Below are 25220 nucleotides of genomic sequence, written 5' to 3' on the forward strand. Positions count from 1 at the left end.
TCAGTGTGAGGCTTCTCATCAGAGGGAAGCTGGGAGCACTGGGAATGTGCTTTGTACTCATCTGGTCCGTGGTCCCGTGGCCATGGGCCCTGAGCATGGGGCAGGCACAGCCTGCAGGTGTGGGGGGCTGTGGCTCTCCCAGGCAGTACAGGCAGGCACAGAGCCCCACCCCTGCAGCTCCAGGGACTGCAGGCTGCTCACCAGCTGCTTCTGTGGTGAAACCAAGGGTTAAAGAAGTGGTTTTGCTCAGTTTTTGCTCGCTGCAAGAAGGCAGGTGTCCCTGAGCCCATCTGTGCTGGTCCAGCTCCTGCAGAATAATGCACTGCCATCAGCTTCCCACTGCCATGTGCTCTCAGCCTCTCCAGGGCTCCTCCAGAGCCAGTGCTGGCTTCCCAGTTCACTCCTAATTCCAGGAAAAACATGAAAGTTAAGCTCGGTGGAGAGCTTACAGCTTGCCAGGAATGTGCTGCTTGGCTCTGCGTTCCCCTGCCTCGTGCAGCAGCAGGAGCTCCTGCCAGGCTGGGCCAGAGGGTCCACGGGCAGGCAAGGAACAGCAGGGAACCAGGACAGCACTGAAATACTTCTTTATTATTAATTACATCCCAGGTATAGTGGTTCCTTTGACAGTGGGGGAGCAGTGGAAGGTATTGTTTCAGGGATTAAGAGCACCACTTTTTAAAGGTGGGTTTTTTTGCCCTCTGCTTGTAGGATAGGACTAGCTCTGTTTTACAGCAGCTCCCTCAGGAGGCTTCACACTCCTTGTGTTCACCAGCTTTAAATTCCCTGAAGGGCTGTGGCTGTGTGGTGCCCTGTCCCCTTCCCTTCCTCTCTCCCTTCTCTGGAGCTTGGGACAGAGCCTGTCAGGGAAGTGGGGATGGGAGGAGACAGCAGGTTGGTCCCAGTGCCAGGCTGGAGCTGGAGCCAGTGATACAAACTGGGATGTGCTTTCATGTGGATTCATGGTAATCCAAGGTGTGCAGAGCACCATCCGGGAAAGCATCTCTCAGACATGAGACAGGAGTGGGAGGCACAGGCAGGTTTTCCCTTTTCCCTAGTTGTTCCTGTGACAGATAACCTTCTGGCTGAATCTCAAGACAAGGGAAGTCCATCCTTTATTTGAGAGCAGCCCTATTAGATGGGGGTGGGGGACACACCCGATCATCCACAGGATACAACCAAAGCCTCCTAGGGTGTGGTTGGGGTTTGCTGAGTGTTACCGATGGGCAAGAGCAGATACAGATGGTTTAAGTGAATTCACCTACAGAGAGAGAAGTTTCCAGTCAAAAACATTAAAATCTCAGAGTTCTTGGCTTCTAGCCCTGTTCAGCCTCTGTTTAGGAGAAAATTGATCAACTCCCTGCAATTAAAATGCTGCTTTTCCTTTGTGCTGTAGGTGCAGAATGCGAGTGATTTGCTGATCAAACCTTTGGAAAACTTCCGTAAGGAGCAGATAGGGTTCACCAAGGTAAGGGTTGTTTGTTTGTTTTCAATGTAAACAGATTTGTTTACTGTGTTTGAATTCAGATTTTTCTCCTGTTGTTGTTAACAAGCAGTTGCTCTACTGCATTCTGACTTCAGGCGCTCAGAAACTCCCTGTTCAATGCTGGCTTTCAGCTGCTGGCATGAGGGTTCGTGCTGTGACTTTTAGTCTGATTTTTCAATCATAAGAGGCTCCAAAATCTTTTCCTAAATTCTTTGGGTTCTCTCCTGGCCTGATTCCAGCACCGCCTCTGTCCTGAGCGAGGAGTGTTTGTTTCAACCAGGAGATCCTCCTTGCTGCTTTCTCTCCTCTCCGCTTTGTTCAATCAGTGCTATTGAGAATAAATACTTTCTGCAGAGAAGTGTGTGGTAGAGTGGGAGGGAGGAAGGGAAGGAGGGAAAAAGAGAATGAGGGAAAGCAGGAGAGGCCAGCAGGCAGAACCTGACTGTAGTCATAGGGCTTTTGTTATGAAATATTTACATAAAGCGTCTAATGAATCTTTCAGATGGACCAAACTTTTAAAGAAACAAGCTATAAAAAGCAAATTCTGCACATGTGGAGCACAAAAGATCATTTTTCCCTTGTCTGCTATCAAGAAGTCCAGGTTCCATGTTACTCAGCAGCAGCTTAAAATGGGTCTGGCTCTGACCCAGCTCTGAAATGGAGATGTTTTGGAGAACACTTGAGGCTTGGATTCAGCCCAGCCCATCTGGAGGCTTTGACGTTTAATAAATACAGGGTTTGAGAAGAGATACTTGATGGCCTTCCTGCCCTTTGCCATGCCCCGAGGGCTGGTGTGTGAAGCCCTCTGAAGAGCTACAGCCATGAGCATGGCAGAGCTGCTGCCCATGGCCCCTTCTCTCATGTCCTTCGAGCTGTTTTCTTCCCAGAGAGCCCTCAAGGTGTGTAAGGGCCTCTGCCCACAGCCTGCAGCATGCTGTGCCCCAAGAGTAGAGCTGCCTGCACCCACAGGCCGTGAGCCCATGTCCTGCTCCACAGTGGCTGTGCCTGGAGGGTCTCAGCAGGGCTGGTGCCATACCCCCAACACTGGCACAGACTCAGCTGGCAGCCTGCAGCCCTTCCTCCATCCCTGTGGGTGGGCAGGGAGCTCCAGCTGGAAGCACGGGGTGGTGAGAGTGGCAGGACACTGCTCAGAGCAGCTGGAGAGGTGGCAGAGGGTTGTTGCAGGTGGCTCAGCCATCGTAGTTTGGTTTGGGGTTTTGTTTCTTGTGAGGAACATGAACTGCAGAGGTGCCAGGGCACCACGGTGGGAAGAAGGCTGTGCTGCGGCTCAGCACAAGTGCTCCATGCAGGAGTTCACAGGGCAGCACCTTGCACCGTGCCAGGAACCAAGATCCAGGTGTGCCTGCACTCACAGGGATGCACAGGGAGGTACTGCTGTCCCCAGTGCCACCCCAAAGCCTTGAGAGGGTGTGAGTTTGGGAGGGAGCCCCAGCCACTCCAGCCCCTTGTCCTCAGCTCTGATGCTTCCCTGACAGGACCCTATGCCACACTGCTGGTGGGCTGCATCCTCAGGTGTCACCTCAGGCACAGAGCCTTCCTTCACCTGCCAGCCTGCAGAGCATCTCCAGGTCATCCCCACCTGGCAGCAGAAGGTGTGAAGTACAAATGAGGCTCCTCACAGCAGTGCCCTGTCAGTGTGGGTTCCTCTCATCGCTGCTGGGCCTTGCATCACCCTGTGGACCCTTTCTGATCTGTACCAGAGGCAGAGGCTGAGGCCTGGCTGTGGAACAGGCTGGAGACATGACACAAGGAATTTGTGCCCTCTGCTTAGTTTCCGTATTTTGGCAGCGTCGCCTTCTGTGAGATGTTTTCTGTTCCCTTCACGAGCTGCTGGAGCCAAATAGGAAGAGCTCTTGAATCGAGGCTTTGTGATGCCTCTGGCTGGAGAGCAGCCAGTCTGACCAACACATCTGAGTCTGCATTCACCCCTTCTCCCGGGACGAATGGAATCTCCTCGGGAGGGTGTACTCCCACACGGGCAGCCCTGGGCTGTCCCTGGGACCCCCTCCAGCCACTCCCTCCCACCACAGCCCCATGGGGTCACTGTTTTTCCTCTGACTTGCTATCAGTGTGATCAGAGTGGCTTGCTGTGCTATGCCGTGCCCCATCACAGATAAAAGGGAGGGTCTGGGACCCCCTGAGCTGACTCATTTCCCAGCTCTGGCACTCATGGTGGGGAGTGAGTGTGGAAAGGAGCTGGTACACCATCCCTCCCTCTCCATAGCCCCGGGGCTCAGCTCCACACTGTGGGGCTGGGACACTTTGGGAAGAGCTTGGCCACACTTACTGAGTCGAGGAGGATTTGAATAGAGAAGTTTAATTCCAGTTTCACTTGGAAGGAGACGGCTTTTTTAAAAAAACTAGAGCCAACCAAAAAATCAGAGGCAAAAGCTTGTTTGGATGTACTGTAAGGGCAAGAGGAATGCTGAATAGCTGCAGTGTTCGTCAAAATTTCTTCCATAGGAGATAACATATTCCTAAAAGTTCTTAGCTAATTCTGTTATTGATTTCATTAATTATAATTTTAAAAGAAAGGGAGGATAATAACTTCTACTGGCTTTCATCTGTGGGGGAGCAGGACCTAAGAAGCATTTGAGAGAAAGCAGTGCGTGAGGGAAAAATGCCAGGATGAACTGACTGTGCTTTGATAGAACTGGTTTTTCTACACCCCTCGACTTTTTAGAAATCTGTTTTCGAATTAACTGCTGATGCCTCATAAAAAGGAGTTATGATGATCCTCCATCCACTGCTCTTGCACCCAAACCCCTCAGGTGTGCGTGAAGGTGGGGACTCCCAGCAGGGAAAGTGTGTTTAATTCCTTATGGAGAGGAGAAGTGGCCCATGAGCTGGGCTTCTCACTTCCTACTTGCTCCACCTCTGCAAAGATGGGAATTTCAGAGGATCCTAATTAGCAGCTAATGGTTAAGGGGCAGTTTTGGCAAGTCCCTTTGCCCCTTTCCTCCTGGTGACCCAAAGCTGCTGAGGGGCTCCAGTGTCACCCCAGTGCCAGTGGGACCCAGCACACACGGAGCAGCCAGAGCTGCTGCTGGATCACCTGCCACAGCAGGCAGCCACTGCTGTCCCACGGGCCCCTGCTCGTTCCTGGGCACAGCATTGCCCATCAAAGCTCCCAGCGTGGGGTTTTTGCAGAGCACCCTCCTGCCTGCACTCAGTGGGAGCTGCTCAGTTGCTCCCAGTGAGCAGTAAATGGAAGGTGGGTGGCTCTTGGACTTGGCAAACCTTAATGGGAACGTGGTGCTGCCCTTTGCTGAATATTCATGAGGAACTAATTTGTGCTCATGTTTCCAGATTGTGCTTCAGTCTGGGTGATTTTTTTGGTGTTGTTTTCTTGTCTTGGCTTGCTCTGTTCAGCGGCCAACTCAGAAGGATTTGTAGGTCACCCTTCTGCTGTTCAGTTATATGCTAATTAGCCAGAGTGGGAATGATTGGCAAGCTCCCTCTTAGTGGCCCAAAATGCCATGCTGTCACGCATGGGTCTGTATTGGACATCATTCCCAGTCTCTTCAATCCCCAGAAAGAGCTCAGTGCTCCATGTCCCCAGAGCAGCCGTGTGCCCCTGCCTGCCATGGGCACTGGCAGAGGAGGAAGCACTCCCCAAAGGAGTTATTGTCTGGCTTCCCAGCTCCTGATGCAGAAGGAGCTCCACTGCTCTCCCAGGCTCTTCCCTTCTCTTCACCAGCCTTTACCTGAGCAGAGGTGCCTCCTCTTTCTCAGAACCCACCTTGTCTTCTCACAGGGAGCTGCCCACAAGCTGGTGGCAAAGCTGGTGGTTTGTGGTCTCCCTGTAGCTTCAGGCTGTGGCCTCTTGTGGTCATCTGTGCAGGCACCACGGCCACACACAGCTCGGGGCCTTCTCCATGGGTTCTTGTGGCCATCTGCACAGGTACCACAGCCTCCCACAGCAATGTCACCTCTCCTGGGGACACGCCAGGAGCCACATGCTCCCAGGCTGCTGCATCCAGAGGCACATCCCCCTGCCCATCCCATCCTGCTCCCTGCCCATGGGATGGCACCATCCTTGTGCTGCCCACCACCACCTCTGCATGCCAGTTTGGTGGAAACAGTGGAGCTCTTGGTTGGATTTGGAGCTAGCTTTCCATGGCAGCACCTGCTTTTCCATATTGGGACCTGCTGCTGGCACAGCCATCTCCTCTGAGACATGAGGAGGTGGCCACAGAGCACTGTGCCTGCAGCCCCACAGCTCTGCTTCCCTGCACTTCTGTGGCCTTGGGGTTTGGAGAGTCCTATTTAGGGAAATGGAAACAAGGCAAGTTCCTGGCTGCATTAGACAGGGCATTGATGGCACAGACAGCCCAGGAGTGTGACCTTACAGACACAGGAACTGCTGCTCCGCAAACGCTTTCGCTGCGCTGGGTTTGGGTTTGCTGATCAGGGCGTTAGTCACGAGGGTGGTGGTTTGTTTTGGTCGTCCTTCCTGGCCTCAGCCCCACAGTTGCTGAGCTGCTCAAATTAGGATTCACCCTTGGAAGACTCTCTGCTCCTCTGGATTTGGTGTAGATCTCTCTGTTCTGATGTGTGAGGCTGCTAACATGGAGTCACAGTACCTGGTATTGCAGGAGGTGATTCCAGAGGATGCACTTCCCTTCAGGTCTCTGTAATCTCGGGTTCTGCAGGGCAGGATGTGTAATTGCTGAGGTGAAAAAATTTGCTGGGCTAAGCCTGCCCTGCTCCAGACAGTTTCTTATAAGCAGGGGTAGTTGGGTTGGTGCCATTTCCTCATGGTAATTGTGCTTTCACCACAGCCATGTGGGGAGAGAATCATTTTCCCTGGAAGGCAGCTGGCAGGAAGGCTTGTTACTGTTATTGGGAGCCACCTGTGCTGAGCCCAGGGGTTTTGGGAGCCCCCCAGGCATCCTGCTGCAGGGCATTCTGACAGACAGATGGAATAGTCCATGGAAGTGGAATGGGGAAGCAAAACTTCAGGCAGGGGAAGCTGCGGTCACTACTGAATTTGTGAGGAAAGTTCCTAATACCCAGCAGTCTAGCAGAGTCCATCTGCTCTAGTTTGTGGTAGCACTGGTGTATGCTTGCTTATCCATGCATTTCTGACTGGCAGCAAGAGAACAGGATTTCAGGGCTTTCAGGAGATAGATACCAGCTGAAGGATACCAGTAATTCCCCAGGAAGCTGGAACTGCTTTCCACTTTCTTGAGCTTTCAAAAGCCAGACAAAAGATCGGGGCATCCCATACATACCTGCACTGTGTGTACACCAGCTCTCAACTGCTTGGACCTGGCTGGCACTGAGGCTGCTGCCAGGCTGGAATTTCCTGATTTTAGTAATGTAGTTGCCTCCCAGGAATCCCTGATATGTCAGATACCATCTGAAGCAGGTATTTGTAAACTTGGCCCCTACTCCGGTTGTTTTGTGATCACCAGTGTCATAGTCAGTGCAAGGCAGGAGCCAACAGCCTGGTCCTCAGTTCTGCTGCTCTCAAGTGTCTCTGTTTGCTGCTCTTTTTCATTTGTGCTCTCTTTCCACCACTGCTGACAGTGATGAGGAATTCCTGCCTGCCTGCGGGCCTGCCAGGCTTCTGCTTTCTTTCTGGAACTCTTCAGAAACAAATTATAAACTCTTCAGAACAGAAAGCTGCCAAAATCTTCTGAAGCTTTTCTTGACCTTGACATGTCTCTGACATTCCAGTGTTTGCTCAGTTGTTTCTGGGCTGTGTGAACAGCACGTCAGGAGACGGTGAACAGGTTTTTGATGTATGAGTATGTCTTCAGTTTACTGGATATTGAAAAGATTTAGAGAGGGAACAGCACCTCATCAGTGGGGCTTATGCCATAATATTGGCATGAAAAAATACTTCTTGTGCCACAGAGTATTGCTAGACTGGGTCTTGAGGTGTAATTGCATCCAAGGTAGGCAAGGGGCTGTGAAAGCAGAGCAAATGAGAAGTGCTCTTCTGTTCTCTGGCTGGGCTGACCAAAATTTGTCCATGGGAATACAGAATTGCACAAAGGATCTTGATTTTGATGCATGTTCTTATCTGGAAAATGCCAATAACTGGTCCTGTTTCAATCTCTTGCACCTACAGGAAAGAAAGAAAAAGTTTGAGAAGGATGGTGAGAAGTTCTACTCTATGCTGGATCGTCACTTGCATTTGTCTTCCAAAAAGAAGGAATCTCAGTTACAGGAGGTACATATGGAATTTTTCTCAGAGTTAGGTCCAGAAGCAACAGCACCAGCTGCTCTAGGTCTTAAAAAGCTGTGGGGTGAGGGGGAATCATCCTTTCCAGTAACCTGTTGAAACTGATAATCAAATCTACCCAAAGCCTAGATTCTCTGTGAGACCAGGGAAATCAAGGTTTTATAGTCCTCCTGTGTCTGTTGGATGCTGGTAGTGGCTTTGGACATTGTCATTGCTTGTTGTCACCTTGATGGTGAATGGCAGTGACCAGTGGCAGTGGCACAACTGAGTACTGGCCACCCTTACACCTGGGGAAGTGTTCTGGCTGAAAAGTAACCAGTTATTCCCTTTGCTGGCCTGGTGTCCTGCCTTGCTGCTGGTGCTTCTTTGTGGTTGTGGGGGCAGGCAGAGGAGGGGGGTTCCTTCCAGCTGGTGCTGCAGGCGTGTTGCAGCAAGGAAGGAAACCCAGCTGTTCCAGCCCACACCAGAGCAGCTGGATCTGGTCAGATCTGTCAGACCAGTTGTCAGATCAACCTACGAGCCTCTCTGCAAGGCAGACTGTGTGTGAGCTCTGGGAGCATTGTGTGCTCCTGCCACTGCTGCAGCTCCAGAATTGCTGGTTCTGGGACACAGATGGAGTCGGGCAAGAGGGTGGTGATGGCGGCCTTGTCAGAAGAAGAGGTGGAGAAGAGATTTGTGCTAAAATAATAAATGAGCTTTGGGAAAGCCTTGTCCTTGCAGAGTGAGAAGAGGTTTTGGATCCTTGAATGAAAGGCAGCCAGAAATGGGCAGACTTAGAAGAATATCCAGTGTTCTAGTTCACAGCTGGGCTGGACACCAGGCAAGTTTTAAAGTGAGGACTAACACCCAGAGAGAACTAAGTGTAGGCTGACAGACAAAAGCGAGTCAGATATTTTCAGACTACACGTGATATTTTTTTTCCACCTTTCCCTCTTTCTTCTAGGCTGACCTTCAGGTGGACAAAGAGAGACACAATTTCTTTGAGTCCTCCCTCGAGTATGTGTATCAGATCCAGGAAGTACAAGAAAGCAAGAAATTCAGTATTGTGGAGCCGGTAGGAGCTTCCTTTTCTCTCAGTCTTATTGGCTGATGCTCAGATATGCTGGCAATGGCAGGAAGGGATGAGTTACCAGGTTGGATTAGGTTCTGTGGGGCAGGAGTTAACCCTGCACCCTTGGCTTGCTGCAGCTTGATAGCCTTAGTGGTGCATGTTGGAGCACTGTGAAGCCCCAGCCGTGTTTCTTCTGGCTGTCCATGGATCCTGAGGAGCAGGTTGGACACTGTACAGAGCTACAGGTCTTGTTATGGCTTATCTTGGCCCCCTTGGGTTTGGTAAGTGCTGTCTGTCTGCAGAGGGACAGAGGTGTTACCTGCCCTGCTCACCTGTCCCAGCCAGGCCTGCAGGGATCCCAGACTGGCTGAGTGCAGGGAACCTGCCCTGGGTGGTGGCTCTGCCCCAGTGCCAGCTGCAGGGGAGCGTGGGATCCTGTGGATCTTGTGGGTGAGCACTCTGCAGATCTGCTCTGGGTCTTTCATTCTGGGTGTTTTATTCAGTCAGATGTGTGGGTGGTAGCTTGGACTTTAGGGACACCGTGGTAAATAAGCCATACCAAGGTTGGCATTCCAAAATTGTGAGGAAAATATAATTGTATATATAGTCTCTGAAACCCCACACACTGTGTATCTTTCCTTCCATTATAAACCCAGAAGTTCAGTGTGTCCTTTCCCTCCATTGCAGGTGCTGGCATTTCTCCACAGCCTCTTCACTTACAACAACCTGACAGTGGAGCTGACGCAGGATTTCCTCCCGTACAAGCAGCAACTCCAGCTCAGCCTGCAGAATGTGAGTCCCTGCCCATCTGAAGGACTTTTCTGTGTGACTTCTGTTCTCATTTGGATTTCCACACCTCTGATGGCAAGGTCTTCCCACCAAAGCAATCTGACCATGTTTGCATTGCTGCAGATACAGTTATTTCCGTCTCAGTTCACATGTGTTTTCCTCTCTCCTGCATGTGACAGTTCACAGGTCTATGACATTGCTTTCTCTGGAAGGGGCTACTCCATCACTTAACGTGGTGCATAAACAAGCCTGAGATTTTCTTTCAGTTTCATGAGATTGAAATTGTACTCTAAGAAAGTCTCTAACCTTGGTCTTAATGATACTGGTTTCCTGCAGGCTTCCTACATGCTTTGGTAAGCTCCCCTGTTGGCCAAGTGTGTTCATGGGTAGAATATCTGAGTCCTGTTTTCTTTATCCTCAGTCTTTCCTGACTGGCCTTCATTTCTGTGGAATGACAGCCATAAATTTGAGCCAAGATGGTTTTGCTGCTGGCTCATTAATTGGTCCAAGTAGTATTTAATCAAAATGCCTGGATTTTGTACCCCCTGTTGATGTGACTCTTTCCTGCTGAGCAGTGTAGCATGATCCTGTGGGAATCAACACCTTTGGGAAGAGAATACACTTGTTACCTGAGCAGTGGTGTGAACGAGAGCTCAGGTGCTGCCTCTGCTCCAGTCAGCCTTGAAATGTGCTGAAGTTCCTAATTTAAGGGAACAAGTGACCTCCCAGCTGTGGCACTCCAGCACCATCTCTGCACATGATGTATCTCTTCAATCATCCCTTAGAGCTTAGGGATTCTTATACCCAGTTTCCATTTGGATTTGTGGAAGTGGTTTCCAAGTTTTCTACCTTGGAAACTGATTCATTTCTGCTACAGCACCTCAGATTTATCCAGGAATAAATAACCTGCAGCTCATGTTCAAATATGCTTCTGTTTGTTTTCTGTTGCCAGACAAGGAATCACTTTTCCAGCACGAGGGAGGAGCTGGAAGATCTGAAGAAGAGGATGAAGGAAGCGCCCCTAACCTGCAAGCTGCCCGGGCAGCCGACCATCGAGGGCTACCTGTACACCCAGGAGAAATGTAATGGCTTTGGGATGCACCTGGATGCAATAGGGAATGTTCAGGCCTGGGCTGCCCTGACATAACCCAGCTGTGGGCTGCATTCAGCTCCCATCCCCAGGCCAGCCCTGCACTGGGTGACACCACTGCCAGGGCATGGCATGTTCAGTGTCACCTTCTGCCAGTGCCTGAGGTGCCTGGGGTGTCACCACCTGCCGTGCCTGGGGAAGCACCAGCAGCATTGTCAGCAGTGGCACAGAGCTTTGTCCAAGTGACATATCTGTGACAGCACAGGGCAATTAGCCAATGAGATGGGATTTATGGCTCCAGAGCCTGGAGCTCTGGTAGGCTCTGCCTTGGCTGTGTTTTACCAGGATGGATCTGGTGTCCTGCCCAGCCTTCCTCTGGCAGCCTCTGCAAGCAGCTGAGCACAGCCAAGGTGGAACCAGTGCTGGGTTAAGCTGCTGAGAGTGAAACTTGTAATTCTGAGCAGAATCAAATCAGACCAAATACAGCCTTTTCCAAACCCTGGCTGCAGCTCTCCACGGCCATGCAGCAGGAATGCTCAGGGGACATAAGTCTGTGCAAAACTGTGACCTCTGAGGCTACAGACAATTTTGTAAGCATTCATTCTTAATCCTTTATAGAATTTTATTTATACATATATTTATATGTCTGTTTATCTTGCTTTTAAAAGAAAGCACACTCAGTAATTTTAGACCCAAAATGTGGCTATTTGCTGCCTCTGTTTATGCTTCCCTATAAATCAAGTATGGAAAGTTGTTTTTCCTGACCACTGCAACTTAAAAACAAATTACAGAAAAAATACCAGTTGAATTTTTCCTATAAAGTGCTTCAGGTAAGAAAACAGAGAACAGTGGCAATGAATCCAGAAATAGGAACTTCAGAGTATTTTAAAGCTGCTGTTGTCTTTATTATTGAGTTTTCACCCACAGGAAAAAGCAGTGGGGTTTGTGAAACAGACGCTCAGGACATGTAGGATCCTGCCAGTGTAGATCTTGGCTGGGCTTGGCCAAACCAGCCTGGCTTGTGGTCAGAGTCCCACAAACGCCCTTTCACCATCAGTGAGTTGGGAGGGTGCTGGAGGCAGCTGCTGCCCTGTGCTCCTCTCCTTCTCTCCCTCTCTCCTCCTCCCCTCTTCCTGCTTCACCTCTCCTCCTGCTTCTCTCTTTGTCTCCTCCCCTTTCCCTCTTCCTCCTCCTCTCCTCCTATTCTCCTCCTGGCTTTTGCCCATGGAGACACCTGCAAGGAACATATCCCCCAAGGCTGTCAGTGTCTGTTCCCAGAGAAGCAAGGACATGTGGGCAACACTCACCATGCCTTGCTGTCTGCATCCAGCCACAGCCCTGTCCCTGATTCCGGCCTCTTGTGTTCTGCAGGGGCACTGGGCATTTCCTGGGTGAAGTACTACTGCCAGTACGAAAAAGAGGCAAAAACCTTACGGATGACACCCATAGACCAGAAGCCTGGAGCTAAGCAGGTGAGTTGGATGTCTGCAAACATTGGCCCAACCACCTTCCACCTATGTATGGCCTCCCTTCCCATGGCAGCTGACCCTGCAGGTGCCACAGGACAGAAGGGTGGGCTCTGTCCCCTCCCTGCCCACGCAGGGCAGTTTGGTGTCACCTGGAAGAGCCACCCTCTTGAGGACACATCTCACTCCACTGTGTCCTTGAGAGCCCAGGCCCTGCAGGGTTTGGCAGCACACGTGGGTCGTGTGACATGAGAGATACCAGACAGTGCTGGCCCATGAGTTTGGTCTGGGATGAAACTTGTGCTTCTCTGGACCAGCTGATCTTGATCCTTCCCCAAGCACAGGGGCTGGGAGCCACAAGAACTGTGGCAGCCACTGAAGTGCCTGAATGACTCAAGTTACTACAGGAGTTACTGCTTCCAAATGCAGCATTTCGTTGCCTCAGCATGTGCTCACAGCACTGGTTTGTGGTTTGATTTCTGCTCTCAGCACTGCTTCTGTGGGACTGGGACAGTGCGGGGAGAGGAGAGGGCAACAGTACAGCTCCAAACTGCACTAAGGCAGCAATTTGGGTGACTACTTCTTTCACAAAGTGCTTTGGTTTACCAAAGTCTGGGAGTTCCCTCAGTCCCTCCGCGTGACAGGGGAGGGGTGGGAGGACGGAGCACAGCCAGTGCCTCCAGCTGAGTCCCCCACCCTCCTCTGCCATGAAACAGGTCCTCAGGGCCTTCCCAGCCAGCCGTGTGTGCTCCAGTGTGTGAGCTCATGGTCTGGTTTTGGCAGGGCTCAGCACACTGCAGCAGGAAAATAAAATAGATGTTTTGCAACCCTTTGGCAGAGAGCTGGGCAAAGAAATATCCAAATTATTGTATGGAGAGATTTGTTGTCATTTGTGCTGTAAGCATGTCTACTAAGGCCCATTACTGCAGGTGAGGGCTTGGAAAACTTTCTCAAACACTGGCAGTCTGGTAGCCTGCACCATCAGGTCACTGCTGGCCACAAACCAACAATCAATTATGAACTGAGTCTGCTGCGGAGCACAGGTCATCAACACACAGGGCCAGGGCTGAGCCTCTCCAGAGCACATCTGCTCAATCTGGGGTGAGAAAAGGTACATCCCCTCGCCACACAGTGTTTGTGTAAAGCCATGTGGATCATTGGTGGTGTGGATAATTGGTACTGATGACCAGCCCTGATGAAAGTAAGGACCTAGCTGTATCAGAGCACAGGTGAGCATGGTCCTGGCCTCAGAGACCAGGGGGTGCCTTGCTGTGTTGGTTGGAGCAGTGTTCCAGCACTGTAGAGGCAGAGTGCTGTTGTTGAGTACAGAAGATTCTCTGGCTGAGAGCAAGCCTGGAACTCAGAGCCTCTTACGTCTGTCTGTGATGATGTTGGGAGGATTACCTGTGCTCCTGGTACCAGTGCAATGGGAATGTCAGGACAGGTGCTGTGGGCAGTGCTGGGCTGGCTGCAGCTTGAGCCTGAGGAGCCCAAAATTTCCCATGCTTCTGACCTCTCACCTCTGCTTTTATGTTCTCTCCTAGGGCACGTTGGACCTGACTCTGAAATCCTGCGTAAGGAGGAAGACTGACTCCATAGACAAAAGGTTTTGTTTTGACATTGAAACTAATGAAAGGTGAGAGGCTTCGTGTCTGGTGGCCCCAAACCACACGGGCTTGCAGCAAATCCCTCTGTGCTGTCTATTAAAAACAACTTTTCTTCCTTTCCCTGCCTGTCCCTGTGGGAATTCTGCGCAGGTCCGGGACCATCACGCTGCAGGCGCTCTCAGAAGCCAACCGAAGGCTGTGGATGGAGGCCATGGACGGGAAGGAGCCGGTGAGTGTTCCTGGAGCTGTTCCCAGCTGGAATGCGCTGCCGAGCAGTGTCCTCTGCCGGCGGGTGCTGGTCGGGATCAGTGCTGCACGATCGCCACGGGGTCCATGCTGTTCCTTCAGCTCTCACTGTGGATTTTGGGTTTCCCTCTTAAATCTCGGGACGTTCCCTTGTAGTGCCAGCCCACCTAAGGACCGGCCTTTCCCGGGCTGGTTCGCTCCCATTACTGCTCCTTGCTACCTGCTGGAAATGATGTTTTGTCTGTCCCTGCTCTTAGCCACCTTTTCAAAGGTGCCACTGTCCATCCCACACCCGTATTCTCCCACCTTTCTGTGCTTATGGTGTTCCATTCCTTCAGTCTGAGCAAAGCTCAGAGCCCTGTGGTTTGCCTACAGAACAGAGAATTTCCCTAACAATAGGTGCCCGACTGAAATGCAGGGAGGCAGCAGAAACTCCTTGATTGTGCAGATAATGGGTTCGTGCCTAATTATAAAATGAAATTTCTATGGGACATTGTCCTTTTGGCTGTGATTGCCTCTGGGTGATCTACGAGTGATTTGTGGGATGCTGCATTTTCTTTCAGAAAGAAATACCAAATTATTCTGATGGTGTTTTTGCTTCTCCCTCCCCCATTCCCTCCCCCTTTTCAGATTTATCACAGTCCCATCACGAAGCAGGAAGAAAGTGAGTCACTTCTGTTGCTGTTCTTTGGGTTCTCACAGCCTCGAGGCCGGGCAGGATTTTCCTCACAGATACACTCATCCTCAATTCCTGCTGAGTAGCACTGTCCCCGCTCCGTGACAGCAGTGTCACTTCTGTTCTCGTATCACAGTGTCTGGCACTGAGCCCAGATGAGAATGAGTTGCACAGGAACTGCAGTGAGCAGATTTTATTTAGCCAGCAGTAATGGGACGGTGAGGTTCAATTTGCACCTCCAAACCCCTAGTGAGAGATTCTGATGATGTGTTCCTTAACAAAGGTTGTAATGGGGCAATAGAGGTGGCACTGAGTTCTCTAGATCTCCCACCCACCACCAAGTCCTGTGTCCCTTCTCTCAGTAGTTCCTGCAGAGCTCTGGAACCCCTATGGGGCTCTCTTAGCTGGGTGAAGCCTGCATTCTGTCTCAGAGCTCTCTTCATCAGCACTGTAACTAGCTGGCTCTAATGAGCACAGGGGGAGCATTCCCAGAAGCATAGCACAAACCTCTGTGTGGCCATGTTCACATCACACACTGAGAGGAATGTGAATTAGCGTTTCACTGAATAAACATTCTCTATTTGTCATAGATTAGAGCTGGTAAGAATTCCAGTGGTATCATAGCCCTCAGTGTCAAGCACCAGGTGGGTCTGTGCTTATTCCGGGGGTAGGGCTAAGAGATATCTGAGCTTGATGTTGCTATTGCTCAGAGCAGGCAGAATCAGTATAAACAACCTGCTGAAAATGCAGGGATCCCATAGGATTCCCCAGCTCAGTGAAGCAAGCCCTGTGCTCAGCTTTCCTCAGCATATCAAGCTGGATTGGTTTTGCTTTTTAATCCTAGTGATGTAGATAGGCAGAAATTACACAGTCCCATGATGAGGAAGAGCGTTAACTACAGATTTTGCTCTGGAAGTGATTATTCAAGTCTTTATCAGACACAATCCAAATAATTTCCACTATTATTGCTATTAAACACCAATTTACACTGTTATTATTAAAGACAGAGAGGGAGTAGGGAGCAGTGCTGCAACTCAAAATAAATTTGAGGAAAAATGTGAGAACATATGGAACTAATAACTCCTTGCCAGGATGTCCAGAATGCTCAGGTGTTTCCTGAGGGGGTAGGGGATGTGGGTGCAGGTGTGAACACTCTGTGTTCTGGGGCACTGTGGCTGCAGGTGCTGAGAAAGGCTGGGGCTGGGGGCATCCCAGGGGGTCTCCAGGAGTGCTCAGGCAGCTAACTAACACAGTTTCCTTGTCCAAAACAGTGGAGCTGAACGAGGTGGGCTTCAAGTTTGTTCGGAAGTGCATCAATGCGGTGGAGACCAAAGGTGAGGAGCTCATCCAGCCTGGCTGTGTTTCCCATGGCCTTGAGTTTCACTGCAGCTCCTGCAGTACAGTGTTAGCCACTGACACAGGACTTCAGCTTTTAGCTGAGGAATGTGTGTTCTTCAGGTAAATGCATGTTCTTTGGGAACAGAAATCCCACCTGGTTTGGAATATTGTACCAGGCCGGTTGGGGTTGAACTTTCACCTTTATGCTGTTTTCACTCATGGTTTTCTCAGTTTTGGCCCTGAGCACACCCACTGCTGGGCAGGAGAACAGCTCTGGCAACAGGGCCAAAGGGTGGGCACAGGCTGCTTCAGCCCCAGTCTGTGAAGCACCAGAAGCAGGTGGAAGGGTGGCAGCTCATCCTCTGTGCTGCCACATATCATACAGCCTGCACCACTGAACATCACCAGTGTGAAATGGGGGCCTGGATTCATCTCCAGATGTGGGCTTGGGGCTGCTGGGGCTGTGGCAGCCAAGGCCCAGTGGTGTGGGGAGCAGCGGGGCACAAAGACCCTGCTCTCAGAGCTGATAGAGACAGTGATTCTGCTTGTCCCAGCCCTGGGCAGTGTTTTCAGATTCTGCTTCACTGTGTTTGTCTTCTGTGGGGGTTTGAGCAAATATGTGATAAAGCAGCACCCCACAGAAGTGGGGTGTGTCACACCCTGGCTGTGCTCACCTGACCATGACATGGTGACCACAGTGGTGCTGGTGGCCTCTGCTGCTGGGATTAGCAGAGCCCCTGCCTGCAGGGCCTGGGGAGTGGGACAGGGCCTGGGGAGTGGGACAGAACCCAGGGCATGAGACAGAACCCAGGGTGTGGGACAAGACCCAAGGATATAGGACAGAACCCAGGGTGTGGGACAAGACTCGGGATGTGGGACAAGACTCGGGATGTGGGACAGAGCCCAGCAGCAGGAAAACAATTCCACTAGATGGGGCTTTTGGACCAGCATTGGGAAACCTCGGCTAAGGCTCTTGGCTTTTTCCTCTTAGGAATCACTACGGAGGGCGTGTACCGGACTGTTGGCAGCAATATCCAGGTGCAGAAGTTACTGAATGCCTTTTTTGGTAAGAATTAATTATTCCGTGCAATTACACTGTCCTGTTCTTGAATTGTCTGAGGGACAGAGAAGATCGGGTTCCACAGTGAGAAATGTCCACCATCCAGCATGAGTTTTGGTCCCTGCGACCCCTCTGAGGTTTATCTTCCCCGTCTTTCCTGGGATAACACGATGAGCTGGACTGGGAAGGTGGCATTTGCAGGGAGCCCTCCACCCTAGTGTAAGGTTTTTCTCTGGAAGGACGCCTCACTGTGTGCAGTGTGTGCAATAAGGAGCCAGTGTACGTGTTGAGAAGTCAACTGATGCATTCCTGCCGTGAGCCTTCCTGTGGCTGGATCTGGCTTGGCAACTGGGGACAATGAGTGCACTCTTGGCATGCTGTGGGGCTCAGCAGCACTGCTTTGTGCAGGGACAGGCCCTTCTGGGCTGGGCCCTGGCCGAGACCATCATACCCTCACCTCATGGTCACCTGCCAGCCTCTCAGGGGACCTCTGGGGTCAATCCCTACGTGCCCAGGGCCATTCTCCTCAGCCCTGCCTGGGGCTGGAGCAGAGGGCAGGGATTGCATTCACCTCACTGCCTGCCTGCCTCGGGCTCACGCCAGCTCAGACATCTGATATTAACACAGAATTCAAAGGCTTTGGCTGTTTCCTATTGCTTTACTCTGGATGTTGTTTATTAAAACCCTGGTTTGTGCTGGTATCTGGCTATGCCCTGTTCTCACAGAGCCACGACTTTGGGCATCTGCCCAGCTCCACTGGCTTATGATTCATTGCTGAGCCTCAGGTTCTATTGCTGCTTGATTCTCACCCTCCCTGTGAGCAGCTCTGTGGTTTTCTCCTCTGAATCCCACCAGTGAGTGGCTTTTTGTTTTGTTTATCTGCGTGGGTCTGGGTAACCACTTGCCACCCCACTGCATATAAAAGGACAATGGAAAGTCCAACACCACAGAAATAACAGCAGGATTTCATCTTTAACCAGTCGAAGGAGATAGATTTTTTTTTTTTATCTCTAGTCCTATTTATTTTCAAAAATAAATCCTGCTGTCTATTTCTGTAGCCCAATTTCCCCCCATTCAACAGCTACATCCTTCACTTCGTGGTGCCACAGACATGATGTGGTTTATCAGGGGGATAGGCAGGAGCAAATTGTGCTTCCATGCTGCTGGGCCTCCCCTGAGCTCCCTCCTCTCTGTGCAGCAAGAGGGAATGCTTCCAGAACAGCCTTCAGGGGAGTAGCTGCAATTGAGGGATTGGAGCTGGCATTCAGATTACTTTGGATGTCAGAAAGCTTGTCTTGGACATGTTGAAATGCGTTGTTTCTGCCAGCCTTGGGAAAAAAATAAACTATAGAGAATATGCCCTCAGTGACTTCTCAGCACTGCTTAAATTTTACCTTGTGCTTCCCTCTTTGTCCCTCATTAGCACCACTTCCCAGCCTCTCCAAAATACTGACACTGGTGCTGTTTTTCTGCTTTTCCCAGCCATGGGAATTAGGAGCTCTCTGTGTGTGCTGCTGTGGCTTTGTGTGTCTCGAGGGGAAACCCCCACCCCAAGCAGACTGTTTATTAGCAACATCTAAATTAACTGTACACTAAAACGTTTTCATTCTTCTTCCAGATCCAAAATGCCCTGGGGATGTGGATCTCCAGAGTGGGGATTGGGACATCAAGACCATTACCAGCTCTCTGAAGTTCTATCTCAGGTAGCACTGCAGGTCAACCTGCCCCAAGGAGGCAAAGGGGACTGGGGCTGATCCAGAAAGGTGAAATGAGCTGCCAGATATTCATATCTGGCTGTTGTAAAGGGCAAAGTGACAAAGGCTTTGGGAAGAGGAATGATAAATATGGGTGTTGCAGAACCCCTCAATCCCATGGGGAGGGCTGTTTCACTGATACTGCCTGCAGAGGGAAATGCCACTTGGACTTGGTGCTACTGAGGGATGAGCCAGTTTGCCTGTTGGTCCAAGATGAGTCACGAGTGGGTCACAATGCCCTGCAGAGCTCAGTTTTCTTTCTGGTTGTTGCAGGAACCTGTCTGAACCCGTCATGACATACAAGCTCCACAAAGAGCTGGTCCTGGCTGCCAGTAAGTCCCACAGCTTCTCCAGTGATGGTCCCTGATCCTGCTTTCCCCAAAATCATTTGGCAGAGCTCTGCCAGCCCAGCTCCATGGTGTCTGGCTGCTTCACCTGTAAAAAGAGCAGTGGCTCTCTCCTCAAAATTCTTTTCTGTGCAGGGGATGTGGTGCTGGATGTTCCCTTCCCTCCTTTGCTAGTGCAGTGCCCTTCCTTCACAAGACAGGGTCTCGGGCGGTCTGGAGAGCCAGAAGATGTTACTCACTTGAAGCTGGCACCAGAATTGTTTCCCCCTCTTATTGATGTATTTATTTTAAAACCTGTGAGGGAATTGGATGTGCTGTTGCTACCCAGATAAGTTGTGTTCCCTTCAGGTTGTGGAATTTGTCTGGGGATGTTGAAAACAGTGTCTACCAGTACATGGAAGACATTTCTCTGCTGTAGCTGTCAGGATTGAGTCACAGTTGGGAATAACAGATGTCAGCCAAGAAGTTCAAGTGTGGTGCCAGGGCCTCACCTGTGCTGAGACAGCCTGTCCTCAGCTGTCACCTTATTGTGGCCATTGCAGATAAGCCGTGACAGCTGTGAGCCAATGCCCTGTTAAGGGGACAGGGATGCAAAGAGCTGGTCATCACCCTCAGCATGGGAGTGCTGGCATTTGGAAATGTGTGGCATTAGAGCATCTCTCATCCCACTGTGCCTCCAGAAGTCACCGGGAGACTGGGAGGGTGTCCACTTCTTGTTCATCCTTCTGGAGAATGAATAACACCCATTCTTTCTTGGAAAGGGAAATGTTCCACCACTTGCTGAAGGTGGTCAAGCCAAGGATTTATTAGTTTCAGAGCTGGTTAAGCCATGATAGCTGGGTGTGGGCAGGGCACACCTTCCCTGCCCTCCCTCAGAAACTTGCACCACTGAGCTTCCCAGCCACCCAAACCCCACACCATTCTTTTCACGCTGAGTATTTTATTGTTTCCTGATTACTTATTCTTCTAAGGGTGACCTCTCTGGGTCAGGGACTCGGGTTTTTTTGCTGCAGAATATTTTAAGTGTTGTTCAGTGTCATAGCTCTCTGGGCTGATTGGACTCCCAGAGGCAGGTGTGTGGAACAGGGGTGGGAAGAAGAGGACCTGCCCATGCCCAGCCTCTTTTGGAGTGTGTCCTTGGGCTCCCTTTCAAGCTCCTTTTCTTCCTCTTTCCACTTCATATTGTTTTTCACAGTGTTCATCCTGTTGCTGTGAAATCTCACTTCCCTCTGCTCCCTTTTGCTCCCATGCTGCACAGCGAACAGCTTCCACAGGTTTCCTTTGGCTTTGTATTTCCCTGGTGTAATCTGAAAGTGTTGGGTATAAATTCTTCTTTGTGTTTCTGCTTTCCAGAGTCTGAGAATCTGGATTACAGGCTGGGAGCCATTCATGCACTGGTCTATAAACTGCCTGAGAAGAACAGGGAGATGTTAGAACTCCTCATCCAGCACCTCGTCAAGTAAGCAGATGTTCTCCTCTAAAACCAAAGAAAGGGGAAAAATAGAATCAGCAGAACAGGCCTTTTTGAGAGGTCAGGTTTGGAAAATTTTACCCACCATAGTCTTGAGGATTTCCATGTGGATTGCACAATGAGGGTGACTATCCTTCTTGCCCTGTGCATGAAGTGATGCTTCCCTTTCTGGTTGCTCCTTCCATCCCCTTTCAGACATGCACAGATCAGGAAATGATTTAAAATGAAAATACTCTCTGAGAGCAGGGGCTGTAAATAATGACCCCTCAGGAATTTATTGGAAGCCACTATAGTGTGCTCCCTATATTCAGTTATCTTCCTTCAGAGAGAGAGAAAATTGAAGCCAGAAGTCAGTTCTGGATAGAAAGGATACAAGATTCAAATGATTCCTTTTGTGTATATGTTGTGCAGATAACTTTTGATTACAGAGTTAAAGAGGATCTGGGAGTGAGAAGAGATCAAATAAAGATGCTGTCAGCACCTTGCACTCTCCAGCATCTGTCCGAGCCAAATGTGTGTGTCAGAGCTAGAGCCATGTTTGTCACTGCTGGGAAACAAATTCTGAAACACAGTGAAGAAAACTGAATGACTGATTCCTAGCATATCCTGGGTTTTGAGGCTTTTTCACTTGGAATAAGACCTGCTTGGAAAAAAATCAAACCGAACTCTATTCCTCCTTCCCCTGCTCTCTGCAGCGTCTGCGAGCACAGCCGGGAGAACCTGATGTCACCGTCCAACATGGGGGTGATCTTTGGGCCCACCCTCATGCGAGCACAGGAGGACACTGTGGCAGCCATGATGAACATCAAGTTCCAAAACATCGTGGTCGAGATCCTGATAGAGCACTTTGGGAAGGTACGGGGCAGCACCGGAGCAGCCCCAGCTGCTCCAGCCTGCTCCTGCAGACTGTTGCTGTGGCAACACGGCACTGCTCCGGCTCCTTCTGGAGTCTCCTTGGGCTGGCTTTATGTAACACGCTGCTCTAAAAGGCTTCAAGAGGAAGCAAAGAGTAGCAGGTGTGTTCCTCAGTGTTGCTGTTATCTGGTCCCACAGGAAACAGTGAGTCTGGGCATTTTTTGCCTTTTGTTTTAAAATAGGGGGAAGCTTTATTGAAAAAAAACCAACCTGTTGTATGACTGGACATTACAGGGCTTCACTCTTCCTTTTGCTAGACAGGAGCTAGGCCAGAGCAGAAGTGGTTTTAATGGGCACAGTCCAAGGTGAGACACTACACAAGTGTTAAATCAGTGGAAGAAACCTAGAGCAGACAAGCATTGAATGGTTGATGAAAGTAATTCAGCTGTGGTTGTGTTCAAATACAGATACAGGGACAGTGTGGAGATGGTATGGGGAGTCTGAGGAAGGTGCTGCCTGGGGTGGAGCTGTTGGAGGAGCTGAGACTGCTGCCCGTGGCCCTGGGCCATGCTCTCACAGGACTGAGAGTCCTGGAGAGCCTCCAGTTTCATCTGCTTCCATGGATCTGCGCTGGGTATTTCATATTTCAGCCTGAGCATCGCCCGTGTGCCCAGCCAGAGTCCAGTTGCTGGAGTGGTGCTGAAGATGCACGTGTAGACAGCAGCTTTATCATGTGGAGTTGTGTCTTTGGAGAGCAGAATATCCCACTGTGTCTCTGTTCACACTTGCTCTCAGCGATACCCAACACCGGCTCGGGGGTGTCAGGTGGCTGCAGGATGACAAGAGCTGGGTGTTAATATTGAAAGCTGAGCAGCAGATCCCGGGCAGCGAGCAGGTTACTGCCCTGGTAAAAGCCCTGGGTTCCAGGGAGTGAGTTTGTTCCTCCAGCTTTTCACATCAGAATGCACAGTGTCCAGCCTCTCTCGTGCCTTACAAGCAGGAAGCACGTGGAGCTGTTCATTCAGGGATGCTGTTTGCTGTGAGGGGGCTGGGGCAGCTCTCAGCATCCAGGGCAGCACATGGATGGCGACAAAGCTCCCTTTGGAAAGGCAAGTGGCAGCCAAAGCAAGGGTCTTGCAACAGGGATCTGGAGCCAGAGCAACCAGGTGGGGCCCACATGGGTGTGTGCGACCAGATGAGGAGGCTGTGATGCCAAGGATTGAAACGGGATGAAGGAGCTCAGAGAGGCTTCTGAGTATCCACAGCAGAAATTCATGGAAACACCAGCCAATTCCTTTGTAGGTCACTATGAACACTTGTAATAAGTTCCCACAGAAAAACAGACTGTGTCTGGTTTGTGTCTCACATGCTGGCTCCAGAGATGAGGCTCTGTGCCCCCCTACTTACAGCCTGCAGCACAGTCTGAATCAACACACCCCGCCACCTCTGAGAGCTGGGAGGGCAATTTTAATTAAGACAGATGTCCTTTTGCTTGCTTTTAATTTCTCCAGCAATAAGGTTAAGTTAGTCACATTTATTGGATTGAGTTTATAAGTTTGGTGTTGGAGCTGAGTGTCTTCAGCTCACACATGAGCAAACAGCTCAAATGAGTCTTGGAGAACGAGGGAATGTGGGTTATATGGTGCAATCTGAAGACTGAGGATAAAGTAACTATTCATGATGTGTTTGTGGATAATTGCTGTTTCCACAGCTCATGTTTCAATGCTGTGGTTAAATTAAATAGGTTGATTGTTCTGGAAACACCTTCTTCCCTGTACAAATCTCCTTAAGGTGAGGATCTGTCAATATCTTTGTACCTTTAGTTTATTTAATTTGGATTTTCAATTAGAAGTAAATCAAAGCCTGCACCCATCTCTTCAACAGTCATTTGTGGTTGGTTTAGCTTGGGTTTCAGGTGTTGAAAGCAGCATTCTTTGGTACCTGTATACGTGTCCATTGGGAGCTTAATGTTTCTTTTAAAAGCAGGATTAGATTCTGCTTAGGATATAGGGATTAGGTCAATAATTCCAAAAAAATTCCCTCCTACAGGCAATCCTTTGCTGTTTTAATAACACATGAGCTGCTGCTTTTAATTCAGTTGCTGCTATGTCACAGCAAGAGAGCACTCCAGACGTTGTGTTTTGGAGCAGGGAATATGTCTTGCCCCTGCCCAGGGCAGAGCCCAGCAGGCAGTCAGCCAGCACCTGCCCTGTGTCACCAAACCTTGAGTGTGGAGGATTTTTCCCAGAGTGGGTGTGTTATCTTCCCTCACTGGAGATATTCCAGAACTGTCTGGACACAGTCCTGTGCCATTTGCTTTAGGGAAACCCTGCTTGGGCAAGGAGGATGGACTAGATGACCCACTGTGGGCCTTTCCAGCCTGAACCATTCTGTGATTCTGTGTTGCTCCTCCTCTCCTTGTGCTGAGTGGGCCAGACTGTCGGGAGCAAAGCCTGGTCCCAGCATGTGGATTTATCCAGGCTGCGCCAGAGCAGCCTGACCTTAGGGAGTGGGGAGCTGTCTGCCACTGCCTGCGCTCTCCAGGCACATGTTTGGGACCAAGAAGTTAAAATGAGGGTCATGTTTGCCTCTTCCATCCCCCATCTTGGTCTCCTAGCCCTGCTCTTTGGCCCAGAGAAGAAGGAATATGCTTTTGGTTTGAATTACCAAAATGAGGCACTTAATCAAAGCAGAATGTTACATTTCTTCATGTTAAGATTTTTCTGGGTGATGCAATGAAGTTGTTTTTCCATATCGAAGTGTGGCCCAAGGGTGTGGTGACCCAGCGTGCCGGTGGGGCTGGCACAGCTCTCCTCCTCTGGGCTGGAGCCAGGAAGGGACCAGCTCTACATCTCCCAGGACAGGCAGTGCAGCCTCTGGGCTCAGCAGCTCAGGCCACCTCCCCATAGTAACTCAGGCTTTAAAGCCTGATAAAACTTCAATTAACATCTCTGGGAAGAACACAGGGGCAGCTGCTTTGGGCCTTGTTATAGTGTTTCAGCTCTTCAGATGTATTTCTTTTTCAGCTCTTAAATAAAGCCCTGACATAAATGAGAACCTCACCATTAATTCCAACCAAATAAGTGCCACATGACCAGTGAGAAAAGGAGATAAAACTTCTCAGTAGCATTGTTTTTATGCCAGTATTTCATCCCAGGTGATTGCCTGGTGCCAAGCACGTCATTGTAAGCCAAGAGCTGAAGAGTTTTAGTGTTAGATCTGAAACAATGCAGAGTTGGTTTGTGTGTTTTGAGGATTGTATCTCTTTGACGATGGGAATCTTGATATTGGTCGGGAGCTGTCTGCTCTAAAGCTTCAAAGCCTCTCTCATCTGCTCCAGGGGAATTTGCTTCTACAAATGGTTTGTGTTTGTGATCTTTCTGCTGAGCTGCAGGGACAGTGTCAGTGGTGGGGAGGGTGTCAGTGGTGGGGACAGTGTCAGTGGTGGGGACAGTGTTGGTGGGGACAGTGTCATTGGTGGGGACCGTGTCAGTGGTGAGGAGAATGTCAGTGGTGGGGACAGTGTCAGTGGTGGGGACAGTGTTGGTGGGGACAGTGTCATTGCTGGGGACAGTGCCATGATGGGGAGGGTGTCAGTGGTGAGGACAGTGTCAGTGGTGGGGAGGGTGTCGGTGGTGGGGAGGGTGCCATGGTGGGGATGACGCCATGGTGGGAACAGTGTCACCATCTCCTTCTGTGCTGGGTGGGAGCACCAGCAGCAGGAGATGAGGCAGCAGCCCCTTTGTGTAGGGTCATCTGAACGTGTCTCC

At 50.4% G+C, this 25220-nt stretch overlaps 1 protein-coding gene across 1 annotated transcript in view; it reads left to right on the forward strand.

The window, feature by feature from the left end:
• OPHN1 (oligophrenin 1) overlaps positions 1-25220 on the forward strand; it is a 51046-nt gene that overhangs the window by 18910 nt on the left and 6916 nt on the right. The window contains exons 4-18 of the mRNA XM_066338744.1: positions 1394-1465; positions 7587-7688; positions 8644-8754; positions 9439-9543; positions 10493-10622; positions 12002-12102; positions 13641-13732; positions 13854-13932; positions 14580-14613; positions 15897-15959; positions 16955-17029; positions 18642-18726; positions 19051-19109; positions 20478-20583; positions 21291-21450. Of these exons, the coding sequence (XP_066194841.1) occupies positions 1394-1465; positions 7587-7688; positions 8644-8754; positions 9439-9543; positions 10493-10622; positions 12002-12102; positions 13641-13732; positions 13854-13932; positions 14580-14613; positions 15897-15959; positions 16955-17029; positions 18642-18726; positions 19051-19109; positions 20478-20583; positions 21291-21450 (1374 nt within the window). The remainder of the gene's footprint in view (positions 1-1393; positions 1466-7586; positions 7689-8643; positions 8755-9438; positions 9544-10492; positions 10623-12001; positions 12103-13640; positions 13733-13853; positions 13933-14579; positions 14614-15896; positions 15960-16954; positions 17030-18641; positions 18727-19050; positions 19110-20477; positions 20584-21290; positions 21451-25220) is intronic.

This window comes from Sylvia atricapilla, chromosome Z, assembly GCF_009819655.1.
Source record: "Sylvia atricapilla isolate bSylAtr1 chromosome Z, bSylAtr1.pri, whole genome shotgun sequence".
Lineage (NCBI taxonomy): Eukaryota > Metazoa > Chordata > Aves > Passeriformes > Sylviidae > Sylvia > Sylvia atricapilla.